The sequence below is a fragment of the Copadichromis virginalis genome, linkage group LG11 (assembly GCF_057382275.1).
Source record: "Copadichromis virginalis isolate Kocher_CV1m ecotype Utaka linkage group LG11, C_Virginalis_male_GT1.1, whole genome shotgun sequence".
Lineage (NCBI taxonomy): Eukaryota > Metazoa > Chordata > Actinopteri > Cichliformes > Cichlidae > Copadichromis > Copadichromis virginalis.
In genome coordinates this window covers 25286757-25303407 of record NC_140628.1, presented here as the reverse complement: position 1 = coordinate 25303407, position 16651 = coordinate 25286757, and the positions used below count along the sequence as shown (strand labels likewise).

The following is a 16651-nucleotide window of genomic DNA, read 5'->3' as shown; positions in this document are numbered from 1 at the left end:
GAGCCAGAACGAGCAAGGATTTGTAGCTACTCTTGAGATGTTTTTCCACTTGGGGGAGAGAGTGCGTAAAAATATCGGTAACATGGGCGTTTGGCATCTTAGATTAATTAGGATTCTGTCAGAACTTAATAAAGAAGTTTTAACATTGCTTTGCAACATTAAATCTGTATTTCTTTCACAGGCAGGAACACATGCACATACAGTAACATAAACAATGAAAACTCGAAGGTTTATTTGTATCAGAAAATAACATGACTATAAATATCCACAATTAGGTCAGTGACAACCTCCTACTTGGCAGCATTATATGGTATTAATGGGCTGTATCAAGTGTCGCATGTGTTACAGCACTGACCTGTGAAACGTCAGTACTGACGTATTCTATAAATCTGCAACACTTAATGTGTCAATGAAGGATCAGCCTTATTAATTACTATCTACATTTGGTAACAGATCTCTGAAACAAGGTTGTCTTGAAGTTAATCGTTTATAACTTGAATTTGTGTTGACCTATAGTTCTGTTTTAATATAGACAGGCTCAGGATTGAAATTCCCCAATAACATTTCAAAGTTGAGTACGAGTATAAAGTTTGAGATGTAAGAGCACTGAGAAAATAATTCGAGAAATAGGAATGCCAAACAGGAAAACGTTTAAAGAAAAAAAAAAAAAATCTTAGTCCAAACAGTGCCTTGGTGGGACGCAACTCAAATCTTAAGACTGAAAGCAAGAGGAAAGGAGGAAGGGAGTTGTTTCCAGATAAATATCTGGTAATGGCTCATAATGACGCGTAATGACAGACGACAGCTTCCTACTAAACACAAGGAAAGAGGGGAACAAACATGCTGTGACGGAAGTCTTGATGATTGCGTCCACAATTTTGCAAGGCCTCGAGTAGGTGATGTATTTCAGAAAAGCACTTTGCCGCTGGCACCCATTTCTACACCCACTGTCCAGAGAGAAGTCAGGAGTGCCTTTAGTGTCTAATCATAGAGAGTTTCATATTTAAAAGATACTTACTTTAAGACTTTATTTAAGGACCTTCACTTTTATAAAGTTTCCTCTGACGTCTAAGCTCCTGGATCAAGACTGAGGTAAGAAATGTTACACTTAAAATGTAAAAAAAGAGAAAAAAATGGACTTTTTTGGCTGTCTAAAATTACAAATATTAACAATTCATTTGGCTTTCTAGAATAAAAAGCTTTTATATCCTAATATTCAGGTCCACTCAATTAAAAAAGTAAAGAGTTACAGTTACAAATACTGGTAGAAAACCTGACGTGACAAACGCGTGTGTGAAAGGTTGTTTCGATTATCAGATTAAAACAATGTCCAATCTTTAAAAAAGTGTGTACTGAGCTAGTTTACATTTAATTCACTGAGCCTGCAGTGAATTGATCGATGCATATTATACTTTACAGCCACAAAATACACATCGGTCATCAGTTAAGGCTTTTTCATGAAATGTGTATAATATGTATGGCTATCATTATAAAATACAGATCCTATAAGCTTTGGACGTTTTCTTCTGGTTGCCTGCCTAAACAGGTTCAGTTATTTCAAGGAAAGCTCAAACACACTGATGGGAATTTGACACAGTATATAATTATACAAAGTTTATACCGACAGCTTGGGATGATTTATTTTAAACTTGAAGCTGCATAACTGATACCAGACATGAAAGCAAAGTGGGGGGTTTTCTAATCAAGACTATGTGTGATATCGTAGAAAGAAGAGAGAAGAAGCTACATGTAAAAAGCCCTCTTGGCCATCTACCAAGCAATAAAAACAGACCATGGCGTCCAAAATGGAAACCCTTGATCCTTCAACTTTATCAGATGTCACCTCTACTGTGAGATACGGGTCTAAATCGGAAACCGTGACCTTACCAGGAGGAGTTGTGTCAGTGGCGGGCGTCACTGTGGTTACTGGAGGCGTTGAACTGTCTTGTGGATCCTGCATGCTAGCTTTTGGATTTTGGGGAACTCTCATCGGCTTCAGCTGCCTGGCTGTGGGGCTGTGGGACCAGCTGAACTTCTATAAAGGGGGAACCTCTCATTTGCTGGGACTGGGGCTTGTGATACTGGCCCTCAGTTTTGTGGTGGTGGTGGGTGTGGCAACAATTCACCTCCTAACCAAGAGAAAAAGACAGATGACAAAAGAAGTGAGACAGCATGGGAAAGAAGTTCTTGTAGAGAGTGGTAGGGTAATAAAAAAAGTCACAGTATAAACAGTGTTTAATGACAGACATTAAGGAAAAAAGATCTCTGATCTTTTAGAAATAAATTATCACCATTCCAACCCAACTCTGTACCACTACTTATTAGGTATCTTTAATCTAAATAATGTAGAAATGCAGTTATTCAGTTTTGAGGCATTTTATTTCAACTTACAGTCATTAAAATTTTACACACTAATATTGTAGTTTTGTATTCTAATTGAGCCGTGTAGGCTGGCAAAGTTCTTCTTAATGATCAACATATGTTATTGCTTATGCTTATGACTTGTTGCTTTGTAAATCTAAAAAAAAAGCAGTGAAAATGAGTTTCGTCTTGAGCAGTGGTTCATGTCACATTAATAATAATAAGCCAATAATGTAACACTATTCGACTACATTATGCACATTGTGCTACTTACACTTAATTAAAATTAGGAATATAAATGTTTAATCCCACTAATTATTTTCCTTGTAATGGTTTTTTTTTTTCACTCCTGCAGCTTGTAATGTGTGCACAGAGCATAAACAGAATGCAATAATTGGACTGGGTAAAATGTGAGAGAATCAAAAAAAGGAAGAGAGAGACAGGGTTTTATTACAACAGAATACAGGACATTGCTCATTTTAACCTAGTGGGTCCCATGCATGCAGATACCTTTTAGGTTTTGTATTTGCACCCAAACTTGATATTAAAAACTCAGCAGGACGACATCTTTATAGAAACACTGGTTAGTGAGGATAACCCAAAGCCTTTCACAATGTTGCTGGGATAACAGAGACCTTCCTGTCTACGTATCTTTTAGGATCAGATATGGGGATTATCCTGAGCTACATTATCCTTAGTATTTTGCCTTTTATGATTTTTTTTTTAACTTTAAGCACCACAAATGTCATTTGAGGGTTTAGTTAAAGTTACTAGTAACCAGACAAATTTACAAATCACAGTGAGCATGATTCATAAAAGTGCAGACCAACAGAAGTAAGGTAGACTATAAAAAGCACTGGAGTTACTAATACACAGAAAAAAAAGTTGTTAATTCTTTTTTGGGAGTCTCAGGAGTGTGTGTGACAATAAAATACTAAATATAATTTTAAATTGTATATTATTTTTCTAAGATTTGTGTTCACTGGGGTCCTTCATTTTGTATTTTTGGTCAGATCATATTTGATTTTATTGAGCTTTCCTGCTTGATTTGTAATTTTTTGTTGTAGGTTATGTTTAATGTTTTGGCTACTGTAACGAGAATAAATAAAGTACAAAATAAATGTTATATTTCAGACCTGTGCTTCTCATGTGATGTGCCCATATGTCTTTGCTGCTCACTGACCTGAAAAGGAAAAAAAAAGTGAAAGAGAAACTATATCACCAGTAAGACCTACAGAAGTTAGCTAGACAGGGACAGTTAAGCTAACTTAATAAAGTGCAAAACAAAGTTTAGAAAATTAATTTAATATCACAAATAACATTAAAAAATAAACAAAAGCAATGAAATACTTGATATCCAACAATGCAATTCAGGTTGTTTTTATCAATATTTTATTTAGTCAAAGAAAATGACCATATCGTGGGAATTTCATGGAACACAAAGTCACATAGTCATTTTGTTTTAGTCAACTCTAAAATTTGCAATTTGATGAATTATTCAACTAATTATTTTAATCCTGTAGAGCTAGCTAGGAGGCTAGCACAATTAAAAATGTTTGTATAGTAACACTCTGACTATCTTCTGACAAAAAGAGGGACAGGACTTCGGATATTAGGTTTCTGTGACTGTCTAACGTGAGAGTTTAAATGTATTGTTAATTTTTTGCTGAATTTACCTTGTAAAATATCATTTACCTGTTAAGGTTCATGGAGCAGGCATTTTAAAGTGAAGGTAGCTGCATGATGGACATCCTGCAGATAGGATTCATGATCATCCAGGTATAGTATAATACTTTACAAAAATAAAAAAAGGAAGGACAAAACTCCGAAAGGCTTTGTTTTTGTTTCCGTAGCTTATTTTCATTGACACTGAGGAAGTGTAATGTTCTTTTATGCTTGTAAAAGCAAATGTAAAAAAGTTGTGAGAAAACAAAAACAGCAAAACAAACAAACATAACAAAGCTCTAACCACATACAATGAACATGAAATGTACTGAGGGACCAATACTGCCCAAAATACTGACTTAACTGATTTACCTTCATTTTCCCTTTAGTTTTGTTACACAAGAACAATGTTTAAAGTTACATTTAATAAAATCGAGTCCAATTAACTGTACCCGATTGATATACATTCAGGTTAAGCACATTTTCCTTAAATATTAAGTATTTGAATTATTATTCTTTTTTTGTCTTTTTTTTTAGAATATCGCCATCTAGTGGAAGGAAAACTAACTGTACTTTATCCTAAGACAATTCTAGCTTTTGCAAGTTTGCAGTAGTTTTACTTTAGTTTCGTCGGTGTAATATTAAACACGTTTGCATGATTGTTTTTCCCCATCTCACTAGGAAAGAGATCCCTGCACAAATATCCCTTAAAGACACTTCATCTCTTTCGACTTTTTAATTTGACATCACATCTGTAATGTTTTTATTTTAATGATTCGCTCACAAACATTGCGGTAAACTGTTCCAACCACTTGTGGCAACATGGGAAAAGAGATTGAGCTGTTCTCAGGAATGTAAGGTATTTCGACAGGTTTCGGATTCGAACGTGCTTTCCTCAGATCACCTGACAGTCCGCTGCAAACTCCTTGGTCACGTGTCGTCGCTCAAGTTTCAGGAAACCGTTTTTTTTTCCTCCTCTCGAAAACAAAACTAACAATGTCCCGCCCATTTAACCGTCCATTGGTTAGAGCAAACAGTTACAGCGCTCGCATTGGTCAATCTGAGGACATGTCTGCGCACGTCAAATTCGAGCAACACCCCCTTCTTTAAACTCGTTTATGTGTAATTGATATCGTCCCGAAGAAAAAGACGGCTGGAGTTTCCTTATTTTGGGGCAGTAAAATGAAAGTTGTGAGGAAGTCAGGCGCTAAGGTAAGTTTGTAAAACGGCAGCCGAACAACTGAAGAAACACGGCTTTATTTTTGGCTAGATTTCAACTTTGTGAACCTACTGCTAACGAACTCTCAAGGTGTCCACTGTCAGGCTTCTTACTTATTTATACAGTATGCCGATTCGAGTCTGTTAGGTCTAGTAATGCTTACCGAGAGTATTAATAATTAGAGTAAGGAGTCGAATAATAAAACCTATCGCTGTCATAGTCTGTCATGTTTGCTTAGTTGGTGCTATTTGTGGAGCTTTTAAAAACACACACACAGGAGGTCACTTGGTCTGCATGCTATGGTATTATCTTCATTAGATCCATATAAATAATTAACAGAAAGCCTCACCGTACTGAGGTGAAATGTCAGCAGTTTGAAGCACACAACTCGACTTTAAAGTCAAATATGAAGTATGTGATTCTTCGCTCTATTTGCTAGTTCACAGAACATAGTTGTGTCTTGTGCTATAGCCTGGAAAACCAAGGAAACCGACAACATCACATTAGGTATCTATAGTTTAGTTGTGATTTATAAGGGTTTTTTTTTTTAATTATTATTGATCCCAAGGTTGAACTACTGGGGAAACTATTATAGATTAAGATCAATTTATTTGGTGTGAAAGCAGACGTTTTAGCTGAGTAAAAGTGCAAAACAAAGCGTTTAAAAATAGAAAATACACCAAAACCAGGAAATAGCTTCCTTTTCTTATTTCTTTTAATATTTAATTGATCAAAACCTAATAGCCTGCTTCATGGTCTCAAAAAAGTTCAAAGAATCATACCGGAATACAAGAAAACCAAATGATTGTGTTGTGTCACTTCCAAGGTTATAGTAATGCTGAAAAGGGAAAATGGCCAAAACAGCTGACAGTGCACTTCCAGTTAAATCATCTCTAAAGAAAGTGACATGACCTTTTCCTTCCTTTTTTCTGCAGGATGGACTCTAAAACACCTCCAGACATCAGATAAACCTCTATAGAAAGTGAAGTCTTCGAGGATGCTGCTGTATGAATGAACATGTGGAGAATGGGAGGTGCTAGTGTTGGGAGAAAGGTTAAGAACCTAGACAAACGAGTTGTTAGTGAGAAACTGTAACACACCATCGACTCACAGATCTGTTTGCTTTTGGTTTTGAGCTTTTGGCAACTGTGTTGCAGCAGAGGTAGCGAAAAAAAAAGAAAAAAAATCTTTGGCTGATGGAGTACAGTGAGAGAGTGCTTTGTGGGACCGGGGAGGTGGAGCCGGACCCAAACATTGTGAGTGAAGAGGCAGGAAAGCTGTATTCAGAATTACAGGTAAGAATGAGAACAATATGTTATGTTGATCTGGGTGGAAATATTATTTACATGTGGTCACAGATACCTGTTTTCTCTCTCTGCTGCTTTACTCTATCACAGACTGTTATTGAGATCCATGGTGAAAGCGTGGTGGAGTCTCTGGTACCCATATTTGTGTGGGTACTGGAGGGCCTGGCCAGCTGCAAAGCACAGCTGAGAGACAGGGAGGAAGAGGCTGAGAGGGAGAAAGCTGAACGAGAAGAGCTGCTCGAGCGATATCATGCAGAGAAAACACTGAGGAAAGAAAGTCAAGAGGTGAGTCATGATACTGTGAAGGTGTGCTATTGCAGGTTTTATTGTAAAAGCAGGCATTTCACTGTTCAAGTCTTTTTCTTTTCTTAAGAGGTATCTTGAGTTGGATGACCAAATTGAACAGGAGAGGAGAGCCATGAGGGGCAGGGAAAAGGAGCGAGAACGGCGAGAGAGAGATCTAGAGAAGAAAGCAAGACAACAAGCTGATCAGTGTGCGTATTTGAATATTTACCAGCAACAGTAATGTCACTGGTATTGTTTTGACCCTGTACGTCGGTCTCTGTTGATAAAATATGTTTCTGGAAACCTCTACTGCAGTAGAAGCTACTGCAAAGGCAATTTGAGGATTTTTAGCTGGTGTTCATATGTCTGTGGACAGATACTGTCAACATGACAGCAGCACAACTGTACAGGCGTATTGAGATCAAAATAAAGTCTTAGATTCATGCAGTAACAATGCAGTAATGACTACTCGGGGGTTATAATTTTAACATGTTAATCGGGTTTGTGGGGCTCTCATGCACAGTTTTCTCCAGGACGTTTAGTTGTTTGGTTTCATTTCTGTTTTTTCTTTTGAGTTTATCCTGTCTTTGCTGTGTACAAAGAGTCACGCACAATGAGGTTGGCAGCAGATTGTGTGGGTTTGCCATCCAGGGGTGACATGGTGGTGCAGCCTGCAAGTTCTTCCTGTGACTCTGTGGATTCTCTCCAGGTGTTCTGGGTTCCTCCCACAGTCCAAAGATACGCATGTTAGCTTAAATGCTGATTTGAAATTGCCCGTAGGTGTTTGAATAGTTGTTTGTCTCTATATGTGACCCCTGTGACAGACTGGTGACTTATACAGGGTTTATCTTGCCTCTCACCCCATGACAGAAGGAATAGGCTGCACCCCCTCCCCCTTATGACTCTGAATTGGATAAACTAAAGAAGGTGGATTGATGGACATTTGAATATGGTTTGCACAATGGAATAGGCTTGTATTCAGGATTTGGGAGGTTTAAAGGCCACACCAGTCCCTTCTTTCTGTGTTTCTCTAGCCATTTCGAGACAATTTCTTTAGTAGAGGACATTGCCCTGAAATAAATCACATTACACAAAAATAAATGTGAAGGTGCAAAGTTTTCCCACAGAGCACAATTTTCACTTCAAATGTCAGTGGTTTAAAAGTTGTGGCTTACTGGTGTGTATCAGGAATAAATGCCAAAGAGCAACTCAAGTCTAGTTTTAGGTGTCTAGACTGTATTCTGTTCTTACATGCCTTCTGTTTTCTTGCAGTGGTGGCCTTGGAGGAACAGAAGGCAAATCTCAGTAGAGAACTGAGCGCACTGAGAAATACCCACAACAAGGTCAGATATTTTTGGTTAACCTCCATGCGTATGCTCAGTAACCACTGTCTTATTCTTAAGTCGTCAGGTTTCTTACATGTAGCTGATGTTCTTTTCTTTTCTTTTTTTTTTAGTTGGCCCTGACATATCGGGAACTTTTGGAAAAGAGGAAGGAGTCTGAAAGAGATTCTCCTTTAAGGTTCTTTTCAACATTATGCTAAAACACATTTGCTATTCTGCATAAAGTATCACACAGGAAGACTTTAAGTAGCAGCAGCCTTATTGTGAATCGTGTTGTAGCCATGCGCAAAATGAAAAACTCTCAGCCTGTTGTAATATTAAACTAAATGTTGAATGCTTCTGGCATTTCTGACAGCAGGTTGGTGGTATTTCTTTGTTTGAAAGGGATATCAAGTACAGTGTATACCACATGTGACTGAAAATGAAAACCTGAAGCTACTTTGTAGCGTTAACTTCAGCTTTTTAGTTGCATTTGGCAAGATACTCGCAAATTCTCTACCTTTATTGTTGTTAAATGCAATATTTGTGGAAAGTGATTAGTAAAAGATTATTAACTAGAAATTTTTTTTTTTTTAAAGTCACAGGATATATTTTAGAAACACCGTTGCAAGAACATGGTGAAAAATAAGAGGATTTAAAAAAGCATAAACTGAGTTGTTGCGTTTAGGAATCATGTGCGTTCCAGGAATGCTGACTTTCCGTCACATCAGGTCTTGCCAGAACCCAGTGTTACTGAAAAGGTAAATGGCTTTGCACCTAAAATGACCATCTTCCAAATTTCTAATTCGAGATTTTGCCAAAGATGTAGCTTACGTGTTCTGTTTTGTTTTGTTTTTTTTCTTTTACAGATGATTAAAAGACCACATTCAAAGTCTGGTCCCCCCTGTTTGGAAGATCTCATGGCCAAGAAAGAAAAACAGGTCGATAAAGCTGCAAAGCCTTCCACAAATCAGTTTGTCATTGACATCATAAACTCCACTCCTGAGTTGGTACATTTTAATGGCTGTGTAAATGCAAGGTACTAACCTGAAAGCATTAACTGATTTATTTCAGCTTTATATTTATTAACTAAGCCAACATTTACTTGAATTCATCTGCACGCACACATATTGTATCAACCACCTCCAAATTTTTCAGCACCCCAGTTAAACCTGACACTGAAGAACCTTTAAAAGGTGAGCTGGAGACCAGCTTCAAGGACGAGATGAATGAGTTGGGGCAGAGCAAAGTAGAAGAAGAAAAAGGAGAAGAGGCGGACAAAAAGGATGAGGGAGAGGAGGTAGAGGACGAGGATAGTATAGAGTGGGAGCTCCGCAACACTGACTCTGTATTCTCTGAACTGTCTGAGCTGAGCCGCGATTATGTGGAGAGTGTAGACCGAGGGGCCAGTGTCAGAGGTAAATGCAAGTTTGTTTTTTTTGTTAAGATCTGCATTCCTGAGTTGCTTTTTTGAGTTTTAAAGAAATAAATGTCACAAACATAGAATCTTTGCTGCTTCTTTGAAACACAAAGTGATCCGAGGCAAAAGAAGTGACAGAAAGTTGGTATCCAAAAATAATCAGGCTCTGTTGGGAGACTATTTATACTCTACTTATATTAAGTTCAAGTATGTGTTTTACAAAGTTTTACTTCCCCTTTTCCTATTCTACAAAATCTCATGTCCTGATTTCTTCTTAAACATGAATGCAGGTTAAATAGTCCTTAATACAGGTTAGAAATGTATTAATTTCAGTACTTGTCTGTTTGCATGTGCATTCACGCAGTTTAATTTTTTTGTGTGTGTTTTTAGGCAGCGTAGACCAGTCTGAGGAGATTCTTTCTCAGTATGAGGAACTGAAAGTCACCCAGTGAGTCCTCAGTTTATTTTCTATGACTAGTCTATTGTGATTTGTTGAGGACATGGGGAGTTTCCAAACACTTGGATTTCTTACTTCGCCAAATACCAACAGAAAGCTTTGTATTATCTAATCTGATTAACCACTGTTTTTCTTTTCCACCATAATTCTGAGTTTTATATCTGATGCTATACTTCCTTTTTCTCAGTGAATTGGTTGAAACTGCTCGTAAGACTTTGATATCTCGGGTAGTGGAGCTGACAGATGAGCGGTCAGCTCTTAAACTGGAAGTGGAAACTCTTCGGGAAACACTCTCCCGATTGGAGGGGCGGGTGAAGGAGAAGGAGGAGGAAACTAAGAGGTGAAGAGGATCATTCAGCTGTTCAATAAATAACCTGTTCATTGTTGTTATTACATACACGTTCTGACAATAATCTCGCCCTTTATTTTACAGACTTCGGAAAGAACTGGAAACTTGTCAGTCTGAGGATTCTGATGTAAGCTGTGATGTACTATCTGTAGGTGTAGTCTTCACTGCCTTTCTAGCTGCTCATAGATGGTTTGATGGATTAATTTATTTTCCCCTTCAGGTGTCTCAGCCAGCATCCATGCGTAACTTTTCCCGTTCTGAAATGGCTCGCGTGGTCATGGAGAAGAACCAGTATAAGCAGCGTCTGTTTGAACTGCAGGAGGCGGTTAGACGCAGTCAGACACTCAGGTAACTTTTGTGCCTTTCTTGAAGATTTAAAAAATTGTTACATTTGAGAATCTGTTGTGTGATTACAACAACTCGTGTAACATCAGTGGCTCAAATCTTTGCCTCCAACCTCATCTATTACTTTTTCTTTAGAGCAACAAAGGAGGAGAGATTTTCAGAAGAAAGAAGGTCAAGTGTTTGGAGAAAGTAAGTAAATCTGTCTTTGAAAATAATTTACGACTTGTTACACACCCATCCTCCTGTACCTTAAGATGATGTTGAAGCTCTTATAACCCAAACAGAGGTGGGTGGTGCAAGCCGCATGATCTGATATCTGAGCTGACATCTTCATAACAGTGTTAGTCCAGGATCATCATTGCAGCTGTGCAGTCACATTGGCTGAGCATTCAGCTAGCAGTTGCCAAGAAGTGCAGAAAACAACACGAGATGAGAACCATTACATAAAAGTGAAAAGGCGTCAGTTAAAATGCAGGAGACGGACAAATGTTTTGGTGTTGTGGTGTTACTAAATGCAGCTGGCATTAGGTGGGCTGAAATTAAGAAGTGTATATTTGTTCATGGTTAAAATACTTAGAATTGTTCATTTTTTCTTCAATTAAAGATTCAACCGCTTCTTTGGCCGGTCCAAGGAACCATTAGTTTCACCTCCTGCTTCCATATCAGCTCTGCGACCTTCCCCATCACTCAGTCGCACTGCTCTGGGCTCTCCACAACCACCAACCATCAGTCGAACTCAGGCTGAGTAAGCATCTGTCTCTTAATAAGTTACTCCTGCTTATGTGTTTTTCAGCAGTTGTGTGCAAAGATTTAGACAAAATGCAAGTGAGAAAAATAGAGATTGGATCTGAGTGAGGTCTTCTCTGAACTACAGAGTCTGGCCTAGCTGATTACCTCATTGTCAATAAATATTTTTCATTCACGGTTGGGGTTCAGCTACTTGCTAATGCAAGTGAAATAAGAATCAGACATGAAAAATTATCCGTTCCCTTTATATCTGTGGGAAATTCATAAGCACGCTTCACAAGACAGCCTAAGAATATCTCAGAATTTTAAGCGATAAGCTGGAAACATTGGATGAAAATCATAAATAGACACTTTCTATTTATATACAACAAGTGTTTGCCTTGGCCACAGGAGAGGTCACTAAGTACTGAAACAGGAGTGTCCAAACTCTTGCACCGGCCTCGGGTACTTCTTTCCACTTTCCAAATTATTAAGTAAATGAAATGCAAGATACTAACAGTGAAGGCTCTTTGTCCTACCGTGGCTCTATGTATTTCACTTAAAAAAATAAAACATATTTAATGTGAAGCTGATAAATGCCAGAATCATTTTGTCTAGGTCTGCTTCTCCTGCTGCTCTTTCACCACGTGTCAGGAAGAGGGAAATCTACAGAGAAATTCGCTCCCAGATTTGGGGAACTCTGGGAAAGCGGCAGTTACATGGCTGGAGCCTGCCACTAGCAAACACACAGGTAGTAGAACCACATTTCTATATACCAATAAATAGTGACGTGCTATAGAGAATAAATAGGAAACAGTGGAATAAAAAGCTTCCTGTTGCTGTTATTGAGTCTATATAGTTAAAATACTAAAACAATGAAAATAGTAACTATACCAATAAAAAAAAAATAAAATAAAATAATGTCTGGCTTTCATTCAAGACTTTTTTTTGCACAATATGGATATTTACTGTGCAGATCACTATACAAGCAATACTCCGGTAAAAATATTGTTAATTACTGTAGGACTCCAGTGAACCAGTACCAGAGCCTAAAGACGTGCCTGTTCTAATGCAGCTCAGACTGCTGGATCACAAAGAATCGACTGCCAAGGTAAATGTCACTCAAAGGAGGCTTATTTTCTGTGCAGAAGTCTTGAACTACCCCACTGGATGTCACTCAGTGGTTTCGGGGACCTTTTTTTTAAAAAAAATGGATGGAAATATGAACCCAGAAAAGTACCACAAGATTTTGATCCACCATGTCATACGATCTGGAAAGTGTCTAATTGGCAATACCTTCATTTTTCAACATGACCATGGTCCCAAACATACACATTGGCCTCACCAGAGCCCGGGCCACAACATTATTGAAGGGGTGCATGGGATCATCTTGACAGAGAACAGAAGAAAAGGCAGCTGTCATCTAAAGAAGAGCCTTGAAGGTCCTTCAATATGCCTGGAGAACTATTCCTGAAGACTACTACCCAGTTTCCTTGCAAAATGTAAAGAAATTAAGGGTGGCTCAAAACTTTTGCACAGCACTGTTTAATGCACAAGATGTTTTTTGTTTTTAACCATGAATTCAAAGCTACTTCTGTTCCCTTCAGCTTAAGTGTGCAGTCGCAGTCCCATCTGAGATCTCTGGCGAAGCCACAGTAAGTTTGTCATAATCCTAGTTAAGAAGCAGCTACAGTCATCCTCTAATTATGATCACCCAACCATGACTAACACTTGTCGAGGCACAAATTGGTTCATGCCATTCATCTTTTCAAACTTCATATCCACCCCTTTTCTGCCAGTGTTCTGTGTGGGTAGTTTCTGGCCCTGCCTCCTGCAGTGATATTACAGTGATTGATCCAGCACGCTCCAACACAGTTCTGGATCAGTTCAGCCTCCCTCCCACAGCTCCTGCCCTCTGCATCTGTGCTGTGCCTCCCATAGGTCAGTGCTGGTACAATGGGCTGCAGCAGCTGCCCACAGATGACTTGTCGAGTGTATTCTGTACTTCTATTATCCCCTGTTACTGTGCTGTTTTACTGGAAACGCTTGGAAATCAACATTGCTTACTTAGCTCTGACAGGGCCTGTCTGTCTTGTTATTTAAGGTAACACTGCAGGAACTGTGTGGATTGGAACTCAGGAAGGAAGGTAGTGCCAGCTGAATAAGCAGTTTACGACAGTAAATATCATCTAAACAATTAAAAGACTTTTTTGTCTGTTAGTTTATCACAGACTGCCTCTTCTTCCCTTGGCTCCTTTCTCCCATTGTCCTTCTCTCACAGTATACTGGTGCATTTGGCCTCTGCTGGCAGAAGCCTCTGTCTGCGGTCTGTATCCCTCTCTGAGAGTGTTCATTCTCTCACGTGAGTTCTGTCCATTTGCATTTGGATGTTGTAACACGAGATGAGTTACCTTGAAGTCTCTAAGCAGAATTGAAAACGATCTACTTTGTGTTGACTCGCTCTCACAGGTATTCACAGGGTCAGGTCATTGCTGGTTTAGGTGATGGGACTTTGGCTTTTTTCTCACACAGTACAGGTAATGGATTTGTTTCAAACTTACATCCAGCTGTCTCGGCTAATTAATTTCTTCATTTTGTTTGATTTGCATAAGTGAGTGAAATGAATAATGATGCAATGAGTCATGTGATTAATAGATGGCTGGAATCTGCAGTCACACTCTTTGATGCCTCTTGGATCAAATCCTGTGCAGCCCATTCGTTGTTGCCTTGCAAAAGGCGGCCGCTTGTGGGTGGGATACTGGAACAAAATCTACGTGGTAGACACTGAAAGCAAGAAGGTGGAGGTAAGAAACAGAGGAAATGATACCTATTATTGTTTATTGTGTCTCATTCTTACCATATCTTTAACTCACTCTCTTTATTCCTTATCCTACTTTATAGCAAACATTCTCAGTCTCTGAGCGCAGTGAACAGCAGGTTCGCTTTCTGTGCGCTGGTGGAAGTGGGGTTTGGACTTCCTGCCGACTGGACCCAATCCTCAGGCTGTTTGACTGGTCCACAGGACGGCCACTACAGGAAGTTGACTTTGCAGCTTTGGTCACTAAAACATTAGGTAGTCGAACCGTTTTTGTTTGTTGTTTTTTTTTTTTTGTTTTTCTTACAATACATATACCTGCATGTATGACTTAAGTGTTGTTACTGAGCAGCTACTAGAGCAAAAAAATCATTTGATGGACTACAGTAATGGGAACATTTATTACTATCATTTCTTATTTGGTAACTGGGAAAAAAAAGTAATACATCTCTTTAAATTTTGCTTCCAAAGAGCCAGACTTTGTTGTACTTTTTTAATCAGTCTTGAGCAATAGTTTTTCTGAAGGCTTTCTGAAGATATTTCTCTTTTGACATTGGCTATTTGAAAGGCTAAATGTGCCAAATTACACATAAACTGAACTGAAAGTCAGTGGCAACAGGTCCTATGTAGTAATGAACTCTCTTAGAAGCTTTCTTGTAATTTGTCGCCATATAAGGTGGTCACACCAAATATTGACTTTGAAGCTTGTACACTTTTTTGCCTTATGTACAATATTTCCATGTATGTACGTTTCAATAGATTGATGCCCCTTTTCCCCATTTTCTGAAGAAAATATAAAGCAATAAGGGATGCAGAGTACTGTGTGTATATTTTATTCATTATTTTTGTTTTACATACATTTTGTTTTGTAACCGACCACTTTAACTTTAATCTCACAGCTTTGCTAACCAGTTTTCTCTCTCTCTCCACAGGCCAGCCCTTCCTGACACTCTCACCTCTCCAGATCTCCTCTCTCACTGTTATCTGTGGCCGTTTGTGGGTGGGCACAGGAGGTGGTGCCATTTTCTCCATCCCTTTGTCCATAAGTATGTTTAGCTTAATAATGCCTGGAACTTAAAGTTATTTGGCCATAAATGGTCTCTATATACTATTAACCATATTACGAACTCTCTGCAGCTTCAGAGGATGTTTCCATCCCTTATTGCTCCACTGCATCTGCCCAGCTGTGTTACCATGGACATAGACAAGTTGTCAGATTCATCATTGCTGCACCCGGTAAGAGTTAGATAGGCATTACATGTAACTTCTTAACAATTAAGTGAGACGCTTCAGATTGCACATGCATGTTATTTTTTGTGTTTGAGTGACCACAAAAAAATGTTTGTGCCTGTCAGGTTGTTTGATCACCAATCCTGGCAGCAGCCATGTCACTACTGCTCAGCTTATCCTCAGTGGAGGAGAGGGCTACATCAACTTTCGAATTGGTAAGCTGAAGAATAATAAAACTGTACTTAAGTCTGTCTCATCCATTGCATCATTTGTGCACTACTTGGTCTATTTAAAGGCTGACAAAGTCCTCTTTGTTTCCAGGAGATGATGCAAGCGATGACTCGGAAGAGGTGTCCCAAGCCACGCCACAGCGATCTGAACGTAGTCACATGATCATCTGGCAGACTCCCACACCACCTGTGCCTAACCCTGCACTCTGAGCTTTTTCATCTCACACGTCCTTTCCCTCAGCGCAGTGCTGGTACCCAATCTAGAAGCAACACCAACTAAATATATTTCTGTACCTGAAGTTTGAACCACTGATGTCAGCAGCTGTGTGAGAGTGTGAGAGGGACTAATGCAAGAAATTCTTCTGACTCAGTTTATCCCAACTTATCCCAGGTTTAAACCTGCTGGAATTCTGGCAGCTCTCTTGTTCCCTCAGCACCAGCACTGCATTGATGGAAAGGAGGTAACTGTTCCATGCTTCTCACCTATGATGAAGATGGAGCAGACTCAACAAAGCATTGAAACGGGTCTTTCGTGGAACTGAATGAACCAACATCTTAGTGTGGTAGCAATAAAATACCATTTAAAGATATGAATCATACTTGTTTACCTCATTTATATTTTTATATATATATATATATATATATATATATATATATATATATATATATATATATATATATATATATATATATATATATATATATATATATATATATATATATATAAACCTTCCCGTGTGCCTTCATCTCATTTTATATCACTGCTGTATAACTGGTCAGTAATTCAGCTCCCTGGTGGTTAATAGATCAATACCTTTGCCCTAAAAATCAATGCAGTATTGCTGACTGTCAACTGAATTATACATTTTTCCTTTGCTTGGTGGGGAAAAAAATGTAGAGAGGAGTCGTGCATGCATCAA

At 38.6% G+C, this 16651-nt stretch overlaps 2 protein-coding genes across 3 annotated transcripts; both read left to right on the top strand.

Annotated features, from left to right (window-relative positions):
- The first annotated feature begins 873 nt into the window (after positions 1–873).
- On the top strand, positions 874–3496 carry LOC146698758 (uncharacterized). The gene is made up of 2 exons (XM_085471551.1): positions 874–1092; positions 1727–3496. Exon 2 carries the CDS (start codon positions 1794–1796, stop codon positions 2226–2228), a length of 435 nt encoding a protein of 144 aa, XP_085327677.1. The 5' UTR covers positions 874–1092; positions 1727–1793; the 3' UTR covers positions 2229–3496.
- Positions 3497–4973: 1477 nt separating this feature from the next.
- LOC146698757 (C-Jun-amino-terminal kinase-interacting protein 4) lies at positions 4974–16325 on the top strand. Of its 2 annotated transcripts, XM_085471549.1 has the most exons (29): positions 4974–5238; positions 6181–6298; positions 6403–6540; positions 6643–6837; positions 6926–7046; positions 8110–8180; positions 8294–8358; positions 8848–8920; positions 9029–9198; positions 9318–9577; positions 9970–10027; positions 10224–10376; positions 10470–10512; positions 10606–10733; positions 10866–10919; positions 11335–11475; positions 12075–12207; positions 12481–12567; positions 13064–13111; positions 13256–13397; positions 13561–13603; positions 13738–13818; positions 13926–13993; positions 14112–14260; positions 14358–14529; positions 15204–15317; positions 15409–15507; positions 15627–15716; positions 15823–16325. In XM_085471549.1, exons 3-29 carry the CDS (start codon positions 6442–6444, stop codon positions 15939–15941), a joined length of 2976 nt encoding a protein of 991 aa, XP_085327675.1. In that variant the 5' UTR covers positions 4974–5238; positions 6181–6298; positions 6403–6441; the 3' UTR covers positions 15942–16325. The 2 variants fall into 2 exon arrangements, with proteins under 2 accessions (XP_085327675.1, XP_085327674.1); XM_085471548.1 differs by having other exon boundaries at positions 6181–6540.
- The last annotated feature ends 326 nt before the right edge of the window (positions 16326–16651 follow it).